General features: G+C 40.4%; 3 protein-coding genes across 7 annotated transcripts in view; 1 reads left to right on the forward strand and 2 right to left on the reverse strand.

The window, feature by feature from the left end:
• The window catches only part of LOC119895047 (neuronal tyrosine-phosphorylated phosphoinositide-3-kinase adapter 1), a 30770-nt gene extending 23928 nt beyond the window's left edge, over window positions 1-6842 (reverse strand). The window contains exon 1 of the mRNA XM_038707840.1: window positions 6115-6842. The gene's annotated coding sequence lies outside the window, so the exon portion shown is untranslated. The remainder of the gene's footprint in view (window positions 1-6114) is intronic.
• A 1130-nt stretch (window positions 6843-7972) lies between these two features.
• mogat3b (monoacylglycerol O-acyltransferase 3b) lies at window positions 7973-11389 on the forward strand. 2 transcript variants are annotated; one of them, XM_038707845.1, is made up of 8 exons: window positions 7974-8211; window positions 8647-8737; window positions 8973-9080; window positions 9677-9747; window positions 10226-10430; window positions 10571-10745; window positions 10863-11047; window positions 11128-11389. In XM_038707845.1, the coding sequence occupies exons 1-8, from the start codon at window positions 8119-8121 to the stop codon at window positions 11280-11282; spliced, it is 1083 nt and encodes a 360-aa protein (XP_038563773.1). In that variant the 5' UTR covers window positions 7974-8118; the 3' UTR covers window positions 11283-11389. The 2 variants fall into 2 exon arrangements, with proteins under 2 accessions (XP_038563774.1, XP_038563773.1); XM_038707846.1 differs by lacking the exon at window positions 8973-9080 and having other exon boundaries at window positions 7973-8211; window positions 9675-9747.
• A 450-nt stretch (window positions 11390-11839) lies between these two features.
• Window positions 11840-19626, reverse strand: srrt (serrate RNA effector molecule homolog (Arabidopsis)). 4 transcript variants are annotated; one of them, XM_038707842.1, is made up of 20 exons: window positions 19515-19626; window positions 18741-18864; window positions 18398-18526; window positions 18163-18309; window positions 17636-17824; window positions 15898-16067; window positions 15627-15811; window positions 15435-15545; window positions 15191-15350; window positions 14920-15068; window positions 14737-14798; window positions 14515-14593; window positions 14114-14305; window positions 13825-13992; window positions 13437-13590; window positions 12896-13089; window positions 12615-12771; window positions 12421-12513; window positions 12211-12310; window positions 11840-12089 (listed from the first exon to the last, which is right to left on the reverse strand). In XM_038707842.1, the coding sequence occupies exons 2-20, from the start codon at window positions 18857-18859 to the stop codon at window positions 12014-12016; spliced, it is 2634 nt and encodes an 877-aa protein (XP_038563770.1). In that variant the 5' UTR covers window positions 18860-18864; window positions 19515-19626; the 3' UTR covers window positions 11840-12013. The 4 variants fall into 4 exon arrangements, with proteins under 4 accessions (XP_038563770.1, XP_038563771.1, XP_038563769.1 ...); XM_038707843.1 differs by having other exon boundaries at window positions 12621-12771; window positions 18741-18859; window positions 19515-19609; XM_038707841.1 differs by having other exon boundaries at window positions 18741-18859; window positions 19515-19609.
• Between the last annotated feature and the right edge of the window lie 600 nt (window positions 19627-20226).

Consider the following 20226-nt stretch of genomic DNA (forward strand, 5'->3'; position numbering starts at 1 on the left):
TTACATGTGTGATTGGCAGGTTTTCAGCTCGGGGTCTCACTTGAGCAATTCCTATTCCTGTCATTCCTGCTGTTCACTGCACAGACAGTTATGAAATAAAAAGGCACTAACTGGGGCAAATGGCAGGTGATAGCAGATTACGCACTGCAGGGTGTCTGATTGAGGCGGTGTTTTCTTATATTGTACTCCTGTGGTTGGGTGGGACACATGGCCAAAGTAGCAGATGGAGAAATATCACTGACTTTAACAAGATGATGATGAGTGACTTCCTTTGGCACCGAGAGGCTCCCATCCAGAAATGAGAGTGTACAATAACAAAGTCTCACCTCCGCTGTATCAGCTGCAACCGTGTAATTGTTTTTGATGAACCCATGGTTTGTTCTCGGCACATTGCTCTGAAAGTGTTAATTTGCCAGTAATTGTGTAAAAAATGGTAATTTTCATATGTATCAGTCAGATTTTCAACTTAATTTACGCAATATTGAGACTTATTAAAGGGCTACTAAAAAATGTCATACAAACACTTGCTCAATAGAAATTTGATAGATGGACCTATAGAGAGGATGCTATATAGAAGAAAGACTTAAAAATCACCTTCTGATCTACATGAGCTGCATTAGCCTTCCACCCAAATATCCCACAAAAGAGTCTGGGATTCAGCTGGGATTCTTTTCAGTACTAAATGAACATTTATAACACATATTATGTTATCCTGCATTCAAATTTGCATTTCTGCCACATTTTACATGCTGTTTCTGAACCCTGCCGTTTTGCTGGTTTACTGAGGCCTTTAGGAATGTTGCAGACAATGTCATGGTGAGACTCATCTACAACCATTATGCATCACATCCGTCTCAGACCCATTTCTTCAGATGACACAGTGACATGTTACAATAGCAATGTTTGTGGAAAATAAAATACTGTTTGCAGAACACAGCTGCCAGAACAACATGTTAGTGCCTCCTAATGATTATGTGGACATTATTCAAGGTCTTTTGAAGGTCTTTGGCATAAATGTGGCACATTAATGAGAATAGGGACAACACCACAAGATTTTGGACCCCTTTGGTCCATTTATGCATACCGACATGCCAACATTTAATTCAAAATAGAGATACAATGTGCTCTTCTAGTAATTCCAGATATTGCCAATTAATGCTCTCACATAATGACACTAAAATGACTTTGCTAAGGGCTTCCTGGAATAAATGGCACACAAACATATGTAAACATATTTGCTTTCTGTCCAAAATACTTGCATGTTTATCCATGTGGAAGATACCGCATGGATGCAGATAAATAGGTGGTGATTAACATGGCTTGAGAATGGGACCTCTGTGCCAACAAGAGGAGAGTAACTGTTGGCTCCTAACTTTATTTATTTTGCATGGTACCATGCAAATGAGTTTGAAAGGTTTAATGAGAAGAAAACAGAAGGGAAATGAACAAAGATGAGTTGCCTCAAGGAAATCATTACCACACATCATTACTCTTGACTACACACTGCAATGAAGACTGGATGCTGTACGATGCTAACAATCCAGAAAGAAAGCCTTAAAACGGCATTAAAGGGGGCATTTAACTTGAATTTCTGCTGGCTAATTTGGCCATGAACATCCTCTGTTGTACATCCCAGACAAGGGATACGCATGTCCACTCCAAAGTGTGGAGCACACAGCGAGCCAACAATAACCAACAACGTGGCTGCAGAGGGAGCTCACAAATAAAGCACCAAGAAGTCAGTGGTCATAGAATAAAATAATCTCCTCTTCCCTCAGTCGGTGCAGGGGATGTCTGTCCATTTAAATTTTGTAATGACTTTTTTCCCTTCAGCATCTGCATCCAGCACGTTACATAAAAAAATAGAAAGCTATGAGACAAAAAATGGCAACCATTTCCAATGGAGAGGAGGCATTCTGTATGTCTTTATCTGTATCTACTTAGTGTGACACAAAGCAGAAAAGGTCTAATGGGATTCAGTTCAGTTTTTTTAACTCCTCCTCTCAAAGGGGGATGACATCTAACAATGTCCAAGGCAGGACATCGCTGGTAAATGGCATGCCCTTCAATCAAGGAGCCACCAGAGAGAACCTTTACACCTTTAGACCTATTTATAACGCAACACTGTGGCTGACTCAAGTGCATGAAAAAGATAATTTGATCCATAAGAAACACAGAGTTTAATGTTGATGTTAATAGGGACTGGGGATATGTTATTGATTTGAAACTGACTCCCTTACATTTCATTATGTTGAATTGATGTTGATATACAATAGAAATACAACACTAAAAAAGTCAGCTTAGGTAATTAATTAATTTCCACTGTTTCTCAGTTTATGAAAATAATTGTATGATGTCATCTGTGGACTTTTGAGCTTTGTCAAGTCTGAAAAAAGAACCCTGATGACGCCATACTGATATCATCAGGGTTACCTAAACTTGGTCTTGGACATTACAAACCCATAATATACAACCTGTGCTGCAAAGTGGGTTGAAGGAGGTTTACAAAGGAGGGAGTGTCTAACAAAGAGATGCTATTGAGGTGCATTATGGGAACTGTGGAATCGAGCAATACAAGTGACTGAAAGTCAGGATATGCGTCTGCTGTTTCAATTTACACCAGTCTTTTGTAATTTGTATCTTGGAAGTCTCCCAATGTTGTGAAAGAGAAGTAAAAACCCCCCTGCTGGATTAACAATTTCCACTTTGAGACGTTTCCAGTTCTTTGAAACACTTTCTGTAAGTGTTGTACATTTTGTATTCGAGGCATTTTAAAGGCAACATAAAACAAAAAAACGTCTAACGCTTTATCAACAGCGATATTAATCAATATCATAACAAGCCTGCAGATTAAAAAAATAATAACAATGTCATGGCACTCAACCAACACCTCCATAAAATACACAATTTCAAGATACCAGCCAAATTCTACACACATTAAAAGGAATAATACAATCTTTACTCAATGACAGAGTCTCATTTTTACAGCTTCCCATCATCTTGTGTCAAAGATGTAAACAGGCATATGAAGGTATTACACTGATGCCAGTACAGATCTCTAAACCCAAACAAGTCATGTTGTCTATTTTTTAAAGAGTGTGGGCTGCAACAAACAATTAATTTCTTTATCGATTTTTTTCCCCTTCAATTAATCGTTGCGTCTATGAAATGTCAAAAAATACGCCCACCTGACGGCTTCAAATGCCTTGTTTTGTCTGACCAAAAGTCCAAAACCCATAATTATGCAGTTTACTTTTATATATGAAGCTGGAACATGAGAAGGTGTGGTACTGTTTCAAAATGTTTGCTTGAAAAATAACTGAAAAGATTATTTGATTATCAAAATAGTTGCCGATTATTTTTCTGTCAATGAACAAATAGGTTAATGTACTAATCGTTTCAGCTCTAGTGGGCTGTTCACTTTTACTAGAGTGTTATTTACTCAGCATGAAAGTACAGGGGGGAAGTGAAGCACAGTGATGGGAGAGAAAACTGTGGCAAGATTCAATCCGAAACCACTAGGGGCAAAGTTTAACCAGCTCTGAGCTAAAAACAGTCATCTTTTCTACTCATAGTAAACAAAGTGAATTACTTCTTAGACCAAATAACCTCACATTTCTCCACTGTGCTGATCATGGGCCAGATGAAAAGTAAATATCCACAAAGCCAGAAGCAGAATTTATAAATCCTTAATTTTTCATCTGAAAGCAGTCCCTCACATTGCTCACAGGCTGCAGTAGAAACAGTCCTCATGTCCGATGCCAGCGCTCTCTGGCAGAACTGAGAAACTCAAGATGGTGAAACCACAGATGGATGACGCACCTGCTGTCCCCTTAAGAAAACAGCAAGGCACACATAAGCCAGCAAAACATAACTACAAAGGTCTTGATTTTCAAATACCTACACAACTGGCCAGTAGTATCCATTTACGTTACTTTTACCAAACTATTGACCTGCTGCTGCTCAAACTCTCTGCTCAAACAATCTGTTTGGGTGCTCCAGGAATTCCACAGCAAAAAAAAAAGAAAATCCATTACTGCTTATCCAGACAGGGGTATCCTCTCGACTAGAGAAATGGCTTAAAATGTCAGCATCTGCCACGTCTGTTGCACATACATCAGTCCTTCGCTCCCTGACTCCCCTCCCCATTGGTCCCCCTCCTCCTGCCATCTCTTGGTCCAGTATATTTGTGTATTTAATCATCTAAACTGAATTTCTCATCATTTTTGGAACCAGACATGATGCACACTGCCAGAGTCAGAGCAACTGGATAATCCAATACATGGAGAAAAGCAGTCGGAATCCATTGTCCTTCACTGAAAACACTAGTCACTTTTTATTATTTCCATAAATACATCAAAACCACAAGCTCTACTTAATTTCATTAACTCTAAACCAAAGTCTGTGGGTTTTTTTCATATATTTTAAAAGCTCTTCATCCTGATTTAGCAGGATAAATCCTCCAACAGAACATATTCCATTTATTTCCGCACTGCACAAACGGACTAAGCGGCCACATATAGTTGCTGTTTCCCCATTTAATCACATTTCTGGACTGAATTTGGGATTACCAGGTGAGCAACGACAGCTAGCGACAGCTATTGTGAGCCCCGGTTTTCTTATGCATTCAAGACACACTGCACAGTATGTGTGGCTCACAGCCTGCACTCAATGACCCCACAGTCACAGCTGCTCTCACCCATCCCTGCACTCCTCTATCTGTACCAACATAAACCACATATGTGATCCTGTACATCTGTATCTGTCAGAATAACCAAGACTTAAAATCATATTCTGTCATATTCAGCTCCAAAGTCAAGCCAGACTGACTGGTAATTAGTTTTATGTTACATTTAAGTTGAATTTCAGGCAGATAGTGAAGCATCCAACATCCCGGTGCATCATCCCTAAAGACAAATCATCATAATATCTCTAGACTCAAACAGGAATGTCTGTAATATTAAGGAGGATTTGCAGTTTTGTGATATTTGCACCCAACGCCTTTACATTCTCATATTGTATTTGTTTTGTAACAGATAACCAACTAACTGACCTGACTGCATAAGTCAAAATCAAATGTCTATACAGTATAGATCTAACATGTCCTGCCCAGTCAAGCAGCCTTCCCTGATTCTTACACATCCGTTTTTATTTTAGCAACCTCATGACTACTGAAATGATTGTGGTAGAGTGGTGAAGAAGAAATCTCTTGGTGTGAGTGTCTGTCACGCCCTGAAAAAAGGGGGAAAAAACAGTGTTGACTAACCTTGATTTCACGTTTTAAGTCACAACCCCTTGGCCCTTTTGGATGGTCTCATAAAGGATCTGAGGTGGGATATTGCGGCAGTTTCTCAGGCATCATCTGTTTGTTTGTTTTTTCCCCTTTAAAGACACGTTTTATGAACTGGCTCCCCTCATCCAGACGCCTGCCTCTCCCACACCTCAAAGACGCGCCAACACATCCTCACCTGGCTGCGCACAAACACACACATCACCAGGGTATTCACAATCAGAGAAACTACCGCCCCTACACACACACACACACTATACCACCCTGCTAGACTATTATTACCCGTAAAGATGCAGATGTTTCCCGTCATGGCCTTGCAGAATGATGCCCCGAACAGTGACACTGCTGTGGTGTAGCCTAGGTATTTGATTAATAACGCCGTGCATGCTCCAGCTTCACCAGTCAGCTGTTGGAGGCTTGTTTTTTGGTGAAATATTTATAAGGTCTTGTCACGACTGAACTTAAACGCGGGCTGTGTGTTACCTCCTGCGCGGCGGTCTTGCCATGTCTTTGCATCTCTTTTGTGTTTTGGGCTAAAACACAGGCCTTATATTCACCGTCGTGGGCTGCGAGGCTTCAAGGTTGAATAATTTGGCTTGTGAACACACGGCGGCTCACTGTCAACCTTGTGTTTCTTGAAATTTACGCGTAAAACGCCACCAGGCCCGATGTCTCCTCCGCAATACAGCATCATATTTGCTGCTGCTAATTAGGCAGACAGTCCATTTTGACAATGACAGCTGGCTCTATAGGCTAGAAGATGTAAGCAAGTGATGCTTGATTTACGGAGCAAAACCTAATATTAATAAAGGTGTGATACCTACCTTATTAACCGGGTAGCCTATGGCTGGCGCAGAGGCAGACTGTGCCGAGATCCAGTTGCCGAGGCTCGTAAAAATCAGACAACAACAACACCACGCCGGTTGTTGATGACACAGCTGTCTTGCTAGACAGGAGGGAAAGAGAAACGCTTTCCCAGATGTGTCAATTGACGTGGAAATGAAAAATCAGTTATTCAGACGCATATCACCGAAATGACGCCTTTTCTTGACGTGAAAGGTCTTCCATTTTTATGATAAACAGCTCACTGTCCTGCTACTGCCGAGGCTCGGCGGAGCCTGGCCGGTGCGAGATCTGATTGAAAACCATGATGCAATTCAATGCGACGTTAGCATACAAAATGTTCCTCTACAAACACTCAGGTAAAACGCCATCCTTGTGTGTTTTCTCAAAAAAAGGGGCTACGAGACCTCCGCAGAAGAAACACGCTTTCAGTTCAGGCATGCACAGAAAAAAAACGTCAAAACAAAAATGCGCAGATACCAGCGCGCTGTGTCGGTTCACGCGCTGGGCATCCTCTCTGTGTGTTTGCATCCATATTAAAATTCATACAGTACTCCCTGAGAGCAGATCAGTGGTTGTTTTTAGTAAAGGAAAAAAAGCATCCGATGAGGCTTTGAGTCCAACTGCCCCGAAAGGCATCTTTTGCCTCTTAATCAGTAGTTAAATTTCATATTTAGCATAAGATTCAGCAGCAGACTCACTAAATGTCCGGATTGATTCTTGGTAAAGTAAAGGGGGCGATTTTGTTTTTGAACTTCAATAAACATAGACTATAATTATTTTACGAGAATCCAAGGACACACAAAAACATAGCAACACTGATATAGCCTATGGGGACGTTATAGAAACGAATAATAAGAGATAAAATGCTATTAAGTGTCAAATGCGCATGTGAATACCACACACATAAAGTAGGCTAAGCCGTCATAGGAATATTGCTGTTACATTTTGTGGGGACAGATTACCAGTTACGGCTATTGAAGCCAAGAGGAATTAAAATGTGGTTTGACTTAGAATGTGCGGAGATGATCACTGTTGAGTCCATATAAAAGGAAAACAGTGTCTTAATTATGTATTTACTTTTCGGCTGTGGGCAATTAAAACCAAACTCAGGTAGCCTAAACAAATAGGGGTGGGGGGGAGCTGACACGCCCCCTTTGGGACGCTGCTGAGGACAGGTGAGAAAGGGAAACCTTGAGTTAACACCCAAGTGAGCTATTAGGAGTGATCCCTCTCGAAGAACACAGGTGTCTGGTCATGTAGGTCTGTAGGCCTATCAGTGGAATCTTTGGACTGTTACTGCAACAAGTAGAGCTGACAACAATGTGCAGAGGTCAAAGTATGCAGCTATATGTGAGAGACCAAAGGCCACATCTAAATTTTTCAGTGATTCAACTTTCTTTCTTGGTCAAAAAATGTAGAAATGTTGATTAAATGTGTAAAACATAAACCAAATTAATATACAGGCTTATTCTCTAAAACTGTGTTATACTAGTTTCTTCCACTTGTCTTTCTGAAAAGCTAAAACATTAGGTTTCTTATCAGGACTGTGCGGGCCTGTGCAAACTGCACTTGATTGGCATCTCTCTCACCCTGTTGTTAGTTTTGTTGCACCTGTTAGGGCGGGACAACTTTCACTGTTACCAGGCCTCCGTGCTTCACAGAGTTTGGTGACATCACTCCCAGCAAAGCTCCATCTAACTTCAACCTGACTATAAGATCTAATCAGCAAAGATAATTGAAGTCACCTGTGCAGGTCCTTTAACATAGTAGACCCTTTTAATGGGAGACATTATGACTCGTCAAAGCAGGAAAAGCACAGATGTACCTACAATAAATTAAACAAAGGCTCCATTCCATTAAGTCTCTGTGAGACTACACAGATCCAAAGACTAAAATTTCCGACTATAAAACTTTGACATATTTATCTTGCTTGCCCGTGTGTCAAAGTATTGGGGGAGTGGATTCCTTATCAGGAGTTTTACATGGTGGTCAAAGTGCATCCTGCATTTCATGCTTTCCCTGAACTGGTGAATGTGCATTCATTCAAATTAACTTTGGAACAAACTCTTAATAAGGTAAAGTATCATGTTTTATGCTTTGCAGTATGATAATAAAAGTTTTATTTTCTCTTAATGACTTTTAGCCAAAGGTGTTTTGTGGTCACACAAGTGTAGCTGATAAGTTGTATTTGTGAGCAAAATAAAAATCCTACTGTCTATGTTTGCCTGCCAGCTTGTTTACAAGCAAGTCATTTCATCAGGCTGCTGCATGCCTCACAGGTTTTTTAAGTCTATGACTTCCCTAAAGAAATATTAAGATCACAAGCTGAAGTGCTGATTATTGATGCAACCAGATCTCTCTCTATCATAAATTTCATTATCTCAGATAAAGCAACTTTTGTTATAAAGGACAGACATTAAGAATATAATTAATATAACCATGACTTTTGTTGAATGGAAGCACTGTTTAAAATTTTATTGACTGCTGAAAAATGATGGTATGGCCTCCAGGTTGCAGGAATGACTAAACAAAAATCTCAGTGGAAGGAATTTTTAGAGGCAATAAGTGTTCTGCAATGGGTACTAACCTTTCTCTTCTTAGGTAAGCTCCCACTACGCTCACCCTTTATGAACTTGTATCACACAACACTAGAAAGTATCTCAAATAATGTTTGTTAGTAACATTAGCTCACCTGTTTGTTCACAAGCTTTTCACTGCATCTATAAAACAACTCTGTACTCATTTGTACCTGAGCTAATTTAAGACATCTTTTGTAACCCCCCAATATATGGACTCTTGTCTTGTCCAACACGGCACAATACGCATCCAACTTCAGGAGTGGCTTGTATTATCTTGATGGTGTATCTTATGTTTACCTCGCTGTGGCCTTTCTCCACTCTGTACTTCATGTGGCTGCTGTTGGACTGGGAAACCCCTGAAAGAGGTAAAGGAACTGATATCATTCAAGTATCCATGAAAATAATAGAATCCTATATGGTAACTTTGTCTCAATTCCATAATGTCTACTAAATACATTACTTAATTAAAACAACAAATTGTAGATTGTAAAACATCTTGTTTGACAGTTTAATTTCCTATAAACATAAAATCCTGTTCCATACTAATCCTATACAGTACATAGAATATGCTTATCTTTATGCCGTTAATATACAAGAAATAAAAATACCTAACTATTTTATACTAACAGGAAATACACTTTCTGTGCCGTCGGACGTCAAACTGAAACTTCAGAATTCAAACGTCAAATGTTTCCAAAAAAAACATAAATTTCATACTGTTTTGAGTTTACTTTTATTTTGTCACTTTTCTAGTGGTAACACACTACATACTCAAAGTTTTCTTAGAATTAGCTGTGTAGTTTGGAATTGAGACACAGTCCACTTTTTTTTATTTTTTTTTATTTTTTTTGTATACGAACTACAAAAACAGTCCTACGACAATTATAAAACATGCTGCGTACAGTGAGTAGAGTATGACATTGGGACACACTACCTCTAAGATTTATAATGTCTCCATCAGGGGGCAGGAAAACAACATTTGTAAGGAGGTGGAGAGTATGGGAGCACTTCAGAGATTTCTTTCCAGTCAAAGTAAGTTTGACTTTGTATCTTTCAACACCTGCATCACACTTTCTCGTCAACCGATGACATTTGGTTGGAGTGTGTGTGTGTCAGATACAGGCTCAGGGAATGTTACAAGAGCTCACATACAGTTTATACTTAAAACAAGACCCATTTACCCCCCAGAAAAAAACTCCTATCCTCACAAATGTATTCTAAAATCTAAAAATGTGCGTGAGTGAAAGGCTATTTCACTTTTGGAAACAAGTGCAAATAGGCATTTTAAACATTGACTCCTGTGTACTCCACAGGTACTGGGAAGTATAAAATCCTGGTATTGCAGTGATTAGTAAGGCAGATTCACATGTTAGATACAAATCTTTGTAATGAGCATTTTACTTTGTATGCCTTTAATCAGCACAATTTCATCAGTTCTCCCAGTTAAACAAAAGAGAGAAACTGTGATCAACTCTTGGAGTAATCCTTTTGTGTTAATTCTCTTGCTCAGCTGATGAAGACAGCTGAGCTGAATCCAAACAAAAACTACATCTTAGGTTGTCATCCGCATGGTATCCTCAGTGTTGGAGCCTTTACCTGCTTCAGCACTGACAGCTGTGGCTTCACTGAGGTGTTTCCTGGGCTGAGATGCCACCTGGCGGTACTGGCAGGACTGTTCAGGATACCACTCTTAAGGGAGTACCTAATGTGTGCAGGTATTTCTAACACGTTCACCTATTGACATCAACCAAATCTAACACTTAAGCCTTTTTTAATCATTTGCTAGAGATAATTTAAGTGCTAATGGCAGTTGAACTAAACTGTTGTGACTGTCTTACTTTCTTTGCCTGATCAGGTCTTTATCCAGTCAGCAAGCCAAGCCTTGCCCACCTCCTTTCGAAAAGTGGCAAGGGAAATGCAGTGGTGATTGTAATAGGGGGCGCCGCTGAGTCTCTGGCATCCTCTCCTGGAGTCAACACAGTGGTCATGAAGCAGAGAAAGGGATTTGTCAGGGTGGCCCTTGAGTTTGGGTGAGAACATACTTAACAACACCCAGGAAACGACAGTCATGAGTGGGTATCGTTGTACTCACATGTAGCCAGCAGTTCACTACTGGACACACTGATATCATCTCTGATCTTTCACAGGGCTGATCTGGTACCCGTTTACTCGTTTGGGGAGAATGAGCTCTTTAAGCAGGTTATCTTCTCAGATGGCAGTCTAGGTCGGAAGTTACAGGATCTGTTTAAAAAGATAATGGGTTTCGCCCCATGTCTATTTGTGGGCGAGCGCCTGGCATTCCTGCCCTACAAGACTCCGGTCACCACTGTTGGTGCGTATTTCATTATTCTGCAGATGAACCCAACTTGTTGTACGGGGGCCAATTTTATTCTAACACTCTGCTTCTTCCAGTGGGAAGTCCAATCTCAGTGCCAAAGCGTGTCACGCCTACTGAGGAGGAGGTCGACCACTATCATAGACTTTACATGGAGGCCCTGGCCAAGTTGTTCCATGAACACAAGGTCAGCTGTGGCATTGCTGAAAGTCACAAGCTTCAGATCATTTAAGACGTGTCACTGTGTTTTTATCGACCTTTGTTCTTACTGTAAGATCTGACTGTATATGAATATATTTAATAGGAATGTGCATTAAATAATTAAGATGTGACACTGTATTTGATGTGATTACACAGTAACATACAAGTTATTGCTAATGTCATGTGTGAGAACTACATTTCATTTAGAATTGGAGTATTTGTACATGGTGGTATTCAAAATGAATGAATATTTGTTGCACCACTGCGAGGCAGCTTTCCAGTAGGCAGCTGTGTCAAATGAAATGGCCAGCAGACAGACATGTAATTCAATGGTTTAACCGGTAGAGGGCAACCATTCTTCAGATCTTCTTCAATTGCTTTATCAGAAGGGTTGGGGCTCTCCTAACATATGAGCGCAAAACACACAGCAATAAACTTATTTAAAATTAACTGTGTTTTCTACCAATGAACAAAAACTTAACTGTCCAAACATTATCAGTTGCTCTTGATGGCCACTGTGTTTAATGCTAACCTTGATCTGTTTGATTTGGCTGCTCTAATCTGCTTTAAGTCACACATAGATACCTATTAATGTAGTAAATCGCAACTTTATTCAGGAAACATTTCACAACAGAAGTTTGTTCTATTTGCACAATAATTACAAAAACAATATTTAGGAAAAGAAATAATGTAATTACTACAGAAAGTAAGCAGAAAGCAACACTGTTGAAGAGTGAAGACTGAAAGGACCAAGTGAACCATCTAAAAGAAATCCATATCATCTGGTGCATCCAGGTCACGATATTCAATGATGTTGCGTGGGTCACCTCGTGACATCCTGAGGTGGTTGAGGGTGCAAGACAAAAACCAACAGTCATTAAAAAATGGTTCAAGATTCTCCATTAACAAAAAATAGATGGCTCAAAGCAGATTAAAGATCACACGTACAGTGGTCTCACCTAATGTTGCGTGGCTTCCCCAGGTAGCCACCTTGTCCACGGAAGTTGTCATAGTTGCCTCTACCACCTCCGTATTGGTTGGGGGGATAAGGAGGTCCACCTGTTGAAAAGGAGGATTCAAAATCAACACAAAAGCAGCAGTTTGATTGACAAAACCCAATTCAACTGTCAGTAAGAAAAAATTAATTTAAGTACAGTCAGTGAACATACCGCTGTAGCCCATCAGTGGTGGCCGAGGCTGTCCAAAGCCCATTGGACCCTGAGGACCTTGGGGAGGAAATGGCATACTTGGAGACAGCAAACCTTCAGGATTATAAAAAAAAAAGCTTATGTTACAGTGGACAAAACATGATTTATTCCATTAAAATAGGTATCCGTTTATAAGACAGAGAGGCTGTGTCGACCTTGACCTGGGCCTGGAAGAGGAGGAAGCTTCATCTCTGGCAGCGACGGCCTTTTGGCATCCATAAGGAAATTGTTAAAGAACGCCACTTCCTTTTTAACTTCTTCAATTTTGTCCCCGTGTTTGTTGAGGATGTGCTTCCGCACAAACTCTGGGCCCTTGAAATTAAATTGAAATGCAGAAGGTCTTGGCATCACAATAAGAATCAAGCAACAAAACAGTGAATGACAATACAGCAATAAAGTCAACGTGTTGTACAGTCCTGAATACGGTTTTACTCACCTTAAATTTCTTGCCACTCAGAGGGCAGAGCCATTTGTCCTTTCCCAGCTCTTGAGTGTTGGCAGACACAAACTTCTCCACCTCCTCCTCAGGATCCTTGCGGCCCATCTTTGCTGCTTCGTCCTCAGACAGGATTTCTTTTAAACTATATAAAGGACTCAGCTTCTCCTCCATCATCTTCTGCCATTGTTGCACTGTAACGTTACCAGACAAATGTGACAGGTGTGAAAAGGTGATTGATTAAAACCATAGTTGTTGAAGCATTCAATAACTCATCAAGCCACCAGTGTTTCATTATACAAAATGTATTTTTCCACACATATTCCACAAATATAGATGTACAGCAATTACACAACACTACAACTTCAAACTCTTCTTTGAAACACAGGTAATATTTAACCAGTAAAGAGGTACAATAGTCGAAAGTTAAAGCAGGAACATATGTTTGCATCAAGCTACAACTGTACACAACATATTTACTTTCTCTCTTTGCAGCGCATTCCTACATGTACTATAACACAAACAAAGGAGACACACTGACCTTCCCCATGTGTGATGCGGTTAGGAGGGATGGGTCCACGTACATGGATCATGCCACAGCGATTGGGCATTTCATCCTCACTCGGATATTCACATGTGTTGTAGTAGTCAATTGAATGCACAATCCGCAGATACAAGATCAGACGATCCAAAACCTGGAACAAAGCACATGGCAGAGGAACTTAAAGAGACAGAACGTTAAGATTTAATTTACTTAATTAGTCGGCCATCAGGGTGACAAACGTAGTACATCATGTATAAAAGTAACAAAATCATATCTGCTTTCAAACGAGGGCAGAGAATACACAGATGAAGTATAATGCATTTCTTTGATAATGAACTGGCAGTATGTGAATTTGTGATTATACTCTTAACTGCATAAGTCAAACCTTGGCTAGTTTGTCGTCCCTCTCCACGGTCGTCTCTGCAGGGTTTCCTTCCTTGGCGCACTCCTCCTCCATCCCACTCCCGGAGCCCAGGAGCTCCTCCTCCTCAGCACTCACCTCCTCTATCAGGTAATCTGTGATGTTCTTCAAGATGGGATTCTGAGCAGGCAACTTTTGAAATCATAAACCGGATATAAATAAATAATTCAGTTATAGCAAGATCATGTGAGAACAATCTGTTTAATCTGTACACACGCATGCAAACGCATGAACTTGACGATCAACGCTGTACCTCTGTGTTCGCCGCCTCTTCCCGGAACTTCATGTTCCAAAGTTCTCCTTTCTCGTCCAAGGCGTGAATGAGCTTGGCCGCCAGCTTGATGTCATTGCGGAGCACCTGCTTGTGCTGAGTGATGCCATTAACATTACGCACCCTCCGGGCCAGGTCTCTGTTCACTCCCGGTGCCAGTTCACAGTCTCGCAGCTGTGAAGGTTACAGTGTAAAACAAGAGTTTTAATACTGCAATGGTAACAATTCAATACATGAATTATAAAACACATTACCTACTGCAAGTTATAATAGGCTGCATCATCTTGACACTCTTTGGAAAGCTCTGTGACACATATCTTTGCTGCACATTACAATAAAGAAAGTGTGTAAAGAGTGTAAACAGCTGAGACTGGCACACTTACTCGAATATTCTGAAGGTTCCAGCAGACCTCTTTGATGTTGATGCTACGGTCAAACGTCACCCAGCAACGCCTGTAAAATCTGCAACAGCACAGGGTTCATTTAAACATTATAGTCTAATCCTGTGGAGTCTTTTGCTTCACACAATGTGTGACTAAATGAATCCAGCGAACATCATTTTCAGAGTAACAAATTAAAAAGAATGTGGGGTTTTCTAAACCAACCTGCGCTCCGGATGGGGGTCGGACAAGCAAACACGCAGAAAGCCAGGGTATCGGCGGCAAAGCTGAGAGAGAAACACAGACAAGGATAGTGAGTTGAAACAAAAAACACACATTATTCAGTGCCCTCAGTTTCAGATTCTATGTCTTCTGGGTCATTACCACTGCCACCTGTGTTCAACTCACAGCAATAATCTCAGCCTTGGAGATGGTGGGAGCGATGCTCCTCATGAACAGAGAGCAGGTCCTGTGGAGAGGCCGCGGTCTTGGAGAGTCATCTTTGGTCTTCTTTTCCTCTTTTTTGTCATCTTCAGCATTCTCCTTTGGTTTCTCCTCTTCATCATTAGATGGAAGAGAGCAAATTGTGAGTTACGAATATGGGGAACACATACAATACCGGGGACACGGTATGGTCTTTCTGAAGATAAAAATTAGATGCAATGAATTTTATCCCTACCTTCACCCTCCTCTTCCTCCTCATCTTTGTCTTCCATCTCTTGCTTCTTCACAGGTTTATCAGAGCAGTTGGAATTTGAGTCTGAATCCGAGTCAGAGTCACTCTCTGAGGCGCTGCCTTCATCGTCACTGTCTCCACTGCGCTTCCTCTTTCTTCTTGGCTGGTGAATGAAAATGAGAAGGGCTGTTTGGTTAATGTCTGTCTCTTGTTAGCAAACAAATTCCATAAATAGAACAGCACTTACTTTCTTGGGTTCAGGCATTTCTTCTTTGGCAGCTTCTCTCTCTGCCTCTTCTTTCACATCCTTCCCTTCTGTTGCAGCAGCTCTTTCTGTGCTGGCGGAGTTGCTCTCCTCCTGTGGCACAGATTCCTGTCACTAACACAGCACTGTGAAACCTCTACCGCCCGGTGAAGACAGACAGAGAACAAAACACACCTTCTCATTTTTGTCTTTCTCTACTGAAGACTTGCGGTCCCCGTCAAAGGTTTTGAGGTCTTCTCTCTTTAGAGGTTCTGCACCCCCTGAAGCAGATGCTAACTTCTCCCTTTCTTCCTCCTCTTCACATGGCAGGTCCAAGATGCGAAGATCGTGATCCGTCCCTCCCTCCATCTTTATCACAGCTGAAGGAAGCAAGTGGGCATATGGTTCAACAAAAAGACGAACTCCACATATCAACTGTACTCTTTAAAGTATTTTTAGGTGTCACCTGCATCCAGAACTTTGATGATGGCTGGGGTCTGTTCAATGTCCAGAGAGACATCATCAAACCAGCAGTTCTCCATCAGGAACATGAAGACATTCAGACGGTTGTGCAGGGCACTCTGGGCCTCTGACTTAAGTCGGCTAGCCTCATCTGGGTGATACTTGGACCTGAACCTGTTTCCAGATTTGGGGTCCACAACAAAAGTGGGGAGGAAATGACGGGGGTTGGGATGAACGGGATGCAAAAGTTAGAGAATAAATGCATATTATATATCTGTGGTGTCATACAATGGCACTGAGAAATGTGATTTATTTGCATACTACAGTTTCTTTTTACCATATTTTCAATAAATAACACATGTTTCAAATCCAGATGGTGGAGTTATTTGTTGGGAAATGTTAAAAATGCCAAATTAATGTCAGTGGAATTGATGTATCTATGCAGACTATCATAATTAAGATTGTGTTTTCTGTATTTTGTATAGCCTAGTCTTAAATTAGGTCTGTCAGTGTATGCAGGTTTTGACTTTGTGATTGTTGCAGCTAATTATTGCACATTATTTGAAAGTTTGAGATTACCTCACCAAAAAATTTGGAAAAAACACAGAGATTATAAAATTAAGCATTCACATATTCAGAATTTCACATTAAAAATGTTGATCAGAGTGGACTACAGTTACCTTTTGTTCTGCCAGTTTATTAACAAATAAATACAGAGAGGGGGGTCTCTTCTGTGAAAATGCGCTCCACTTCACCCCAATGGTGTGTCTGTTTACACACAAATTCGGTTTTGGGATTCGATTTGATCCGAATATAAAAAGAAAATAGTGCAGAAAAAGCATAAAACAAGAAAAAAAATCTCCATACGCGGAAGACTATTTGACTGTCTATCTAAAATCCCTGGTACTGTGTCTAAGAGCAACTGCATTGTGCGCAGTGCATGCCCTTGCTGTCTAAGACCGATTGTTGCTGAGTTCCACTTTTTCTCATCTTCAAAAAAACGTCGTCAACGTGGTAGTGGGAATGAAGGGAAGAAAATTGGGTTATGTCAAAACAGAACAATTTTGCACGATACCTGTGAAATAAGTGCAATAAGCATTAACATGCATTATACAACAGGAAAAGTTAAACACTGAATAAGAAAAGGAAAATCAACCCAAACAATGAGGATGACTTCAGTGCTTTTACTGATTTACTGCACAACATAAAGAAGGAGGCAGGGTTGTTAAACTGCTATGGTATACTTTATGCCTGACACTGTCACTTCGTCAGAGATAGGCAAAGTCAAAATAAATAGAAAGTTAGTGTGTACTATAGTTGAATTTGGGTTTATTTTCCTTCTCTTACAAACTACAGGTACTGTAACAGAAGCCATTAGTAGCAATCTCTGATGGTTGGCCTGGTCCTAGTACATGGGTAGAACTGTCCTTATTTTGCATGAACCTGAAAAGTGTTAAAAGGCTTTAAGTGGACGAATTATATTCTCTTGTTAGGTGTTACTTACTGCAAATACTTGATTTATTAGCTATCAAATAAATATGACTATCCCATGATACACCCACCATAGGACCAGGCCCAACTAATTAGATTAAAAAAGCAATCTAAAACAATAATGTAAAAATGTAGTCACAGATTAAATAACTATAATAGTTAAATGAAAAGAATGACTACAGTACATCTACATTCAAACCTACTAATATTCATAATCAAGACTTCAGTAGTAAAGGCAACTGAGATCGTACCACTCTTCATCTTTATGAGCCAAAAAGAATTCCTGCATCTGCTGTCGGCGGAAGTCGATCTTGTACTCATTGTAGCGTTTGACAGCCTCAGTCTCATCCACAGAATCATCCAAGGACAGCAGGAACTCCTTAAAGCTCTTCATTATAGGAGGGGGCGGACCCAAATCCATGTCATGGATGTTGCCAAGCCTAATAGGAGAGAGACAAGTTGGATGGAGATTTAGACAGGCCAGCAAAACTAGTCACTTTTTGTTCTATGCATTAGTTGTGCGATGAGAGAACCAACCGTATTGTGATGTTGCTGTGTGTATGTTCTCTACCGCTTTCTTTCTTGAAATTTTAACTTCTGTACAGAAACTTCATTCTACTGTCAAATGTGCATTTTCTTTGGGTCATTGTTTATTTATTATTTACATTAATATTAAAGAAAAGACATATCTAATAGTTGCAGGAATCATTAATATTATTGAATTGTTAAAACAACATTTAGCTTAACAACTCAGGCTCACTCGTCTCAGGTTCCTCACCTTGCCTGAATGGGGATGCCATGATGAGGCTGCATGAGGTGCAAGTCAGGATGGCCCCAATGCTGCGGTGGGCCATAGCTGGGGCCTCCTCCTCCACCATAACCCAAGTCGTATCCCCCACGGTAAGGGTCTCCACCATGGTCATCCCTGACAGAGACATGTAAGAAATCTTAACCAACAGCAGATACTAGTAGCAAATACAGTATTGTGCAATTAGTGTTGCTGTCAATCTCACCAGTCTCTTCTCATCCGTTTCTGCTGTGGACTCATGTCGTGTCTGGGAGGGGAGAATCTCTCCCTACGACCTCTGTCATAATCCCGGTACTCTCCGCGGCTACGCCGTTCCCTGCCCCTGTCCCACTCCCTGGAAAATTGATTTCAGGAAACAACAGAAAACATGAAATAGGAATTCAAACACATATTAAACAACTTTTTGACTAATCTCCAAACTCAGGGTGAGGAGATCTGTGAGTAACCATTTAGTTGCATATTATAGGTTTGTTGGTGATGAGGTGGCTGCATGGGGTTGAACTGAATCCTGTTTTTGACAGCTGAGCTTTTCCCCACGACTCTCTCACCTGTCATTCCAGTCATCTCTGCGTCTCTCTTCTCTCTCTCTTGAACGGTCATAGTCACTTCTCTCCCGTCTGAATTTGTCCCTTCTCCTGCGATCGTACTCATCATCACTGTCTCCCATCTTCGCTAAGAGAGAAAAGCAAACTGAAGTCACTATGTGGGACGCAAGGATTATACATAACATAACAGAGAGCTTAGTCTTCAATAAATCTGCTAGTGATATTACTGGCATAGTGCTGTTGCAAGGAGCCCAGCAGGCATCAATTGGTTAGCGATTTCTGATGCAAACTCAAATAGAATTTTAGTTAAAGTTATTTGTACTCCTTGATCTGATAATTAAAATGGTTGTGGGGGAATTAAGTTATAGAAAGCTAAAAGATAAGGACACTGAGGATACAAGGATAGATGGCCTGCAGAAAGACGTCTAGCGTAAGCGTGGTAATATGGTAACTTTAGGTCTTACAGTTATTGATATCGTAGGACTTGTAAAGTTATATCCTAAGATGTTAAGATTAACAACTGTAACATGTGTGAGTATGAAGGTGTGGCGTCTCAAGTCTAAACACAGGGGGTAACGTTATGTTATTGTTGTGATGAGGGTTAGCTAATGTTAGCGAGGCTGCTAGCTATGCTAGCTAGCTAACATAAGCTAAGCTAGCCAGAATTTGAACGCTCCAGTCCGTCTTATGCAAGAAAGGTGTTGTTTTCTGATTTAGAAAACGACCCCTATCTTAATGTAACTACTATTGATATGGTACATAAACGAGCACTGATACCCTTTAAAATATTTGTCCGGCTGATGTTCGTTGTCTTCTTCTCCTTCCACCTCGTTCTCTTCTTCTTCTTAATGTTTTTTATGCGGCGGTAGTCAAACAACAAAAGAGTGCATTACCGCCACCAAGTGGTGTGAAGTGCGGATCTTTGGTACTGACAGTGGGTGCTTCTCGAGTCTCTTATTTGTCGTTTCCTCAACAAACGCATTTTTGAGAGTGAGATTTAATTTTGATGTAAATAAATGTGTTTTTTATGAAAGGGAAGTTGAGAGCTTGGAACACCTGTTTTTTTTTATTGTGAATTTGTGCAGTCCTTCTGGTGTGACATGTGGAGCTGGCTACAGTCCAAGGAGATTGTGTCTTCACCATTGATAGTTAGTTAAATTGAGTTAGTTAAATTAGGATTTAGATTTTGTCCTTAATTTTGTGATGCTATTGGGGAAATCCTTTATACATAAATGTAGGTTCTATACGACTAAACCCTGCTTGAACCATTGGAAGAATGAGATAAAATGTTTGAATAAGTCACTGAAACTTGTAAAAAAAACAAGAAAGCACTTAAATTGGTTTCATTACTAAGCAGATTTAGGTTAATTTGAGAAAGCCCTACCTTTTTTAAAAATTATTTATTATTATTTATTTATTTATTTATTTATTAGCTCTGTTATTCATACTGTATTATTTGCTTTATCGTTTGATGTCCGCTTTGTTCTTT

Source organism: Micropterus salmoides, unplaced genomic scaffold (assembly GCF_014851395.1).
Source record: "Micropterus salmoides isolate LMB-PRFRI ecotype aquatic unplaced genomic scaffold, ASM1485139v1 Ms_hic_scaffold_9, whole genome shotgun sequence".
NCBI lineage: Eukaryota > Metazoa > Chordata > Actinopteri > Centrarchiformes > Centrarchidae > Micropterus > Micropterus salmoides.

Excerpts from the sequence above, each read along its gene's own strand:
- srrt (XM_038707842.1), bottom strand. The coding sequence starts at position 18,859 with ATGGGAGACAGTGATGATGAGTACGATCGCAGGAGAAGGGACAAATTC. Across the intron at positions 15,069-15,190 it reads GGAGGAAGAGGAGGGTGAAG|AGGAGAAACCAAAGGAGAAT; the intron begins GTAGGGATAAAA and ends CTAATGATGAAG. Across the intron at positions 13,090-13,436 it reads CCGCATCACACATGGGGAAG|TGCAACAATGGCAGAAGATG; the intron begins GTCAGTGTGTCT and ends GTAACGTTACAG.
- mogat3b (XM_038707845.1), top strand. The coding sequence starts at position 8,119 with ATGGTGGTCAAAGTGCATCCTGCATTTCATGCTTTCCCTGAACTGGTG. Across the intron at positions 9,081-9,676 it reads CTGGGAAACCCCTGAAAGAG|GGGGCAGGAAAACAACATTT; the intron begins GTAAAGGAACTG and ends TGTCTCCATCAG. Across the intron at positions 9,748-10,225 it reads GAGATTTCTTTCCAGTCAAA|CTGATGAAGACAGCTGAGCT; the intron begins GTAAGTTTGACT and ends TCTCTTGCTCAG.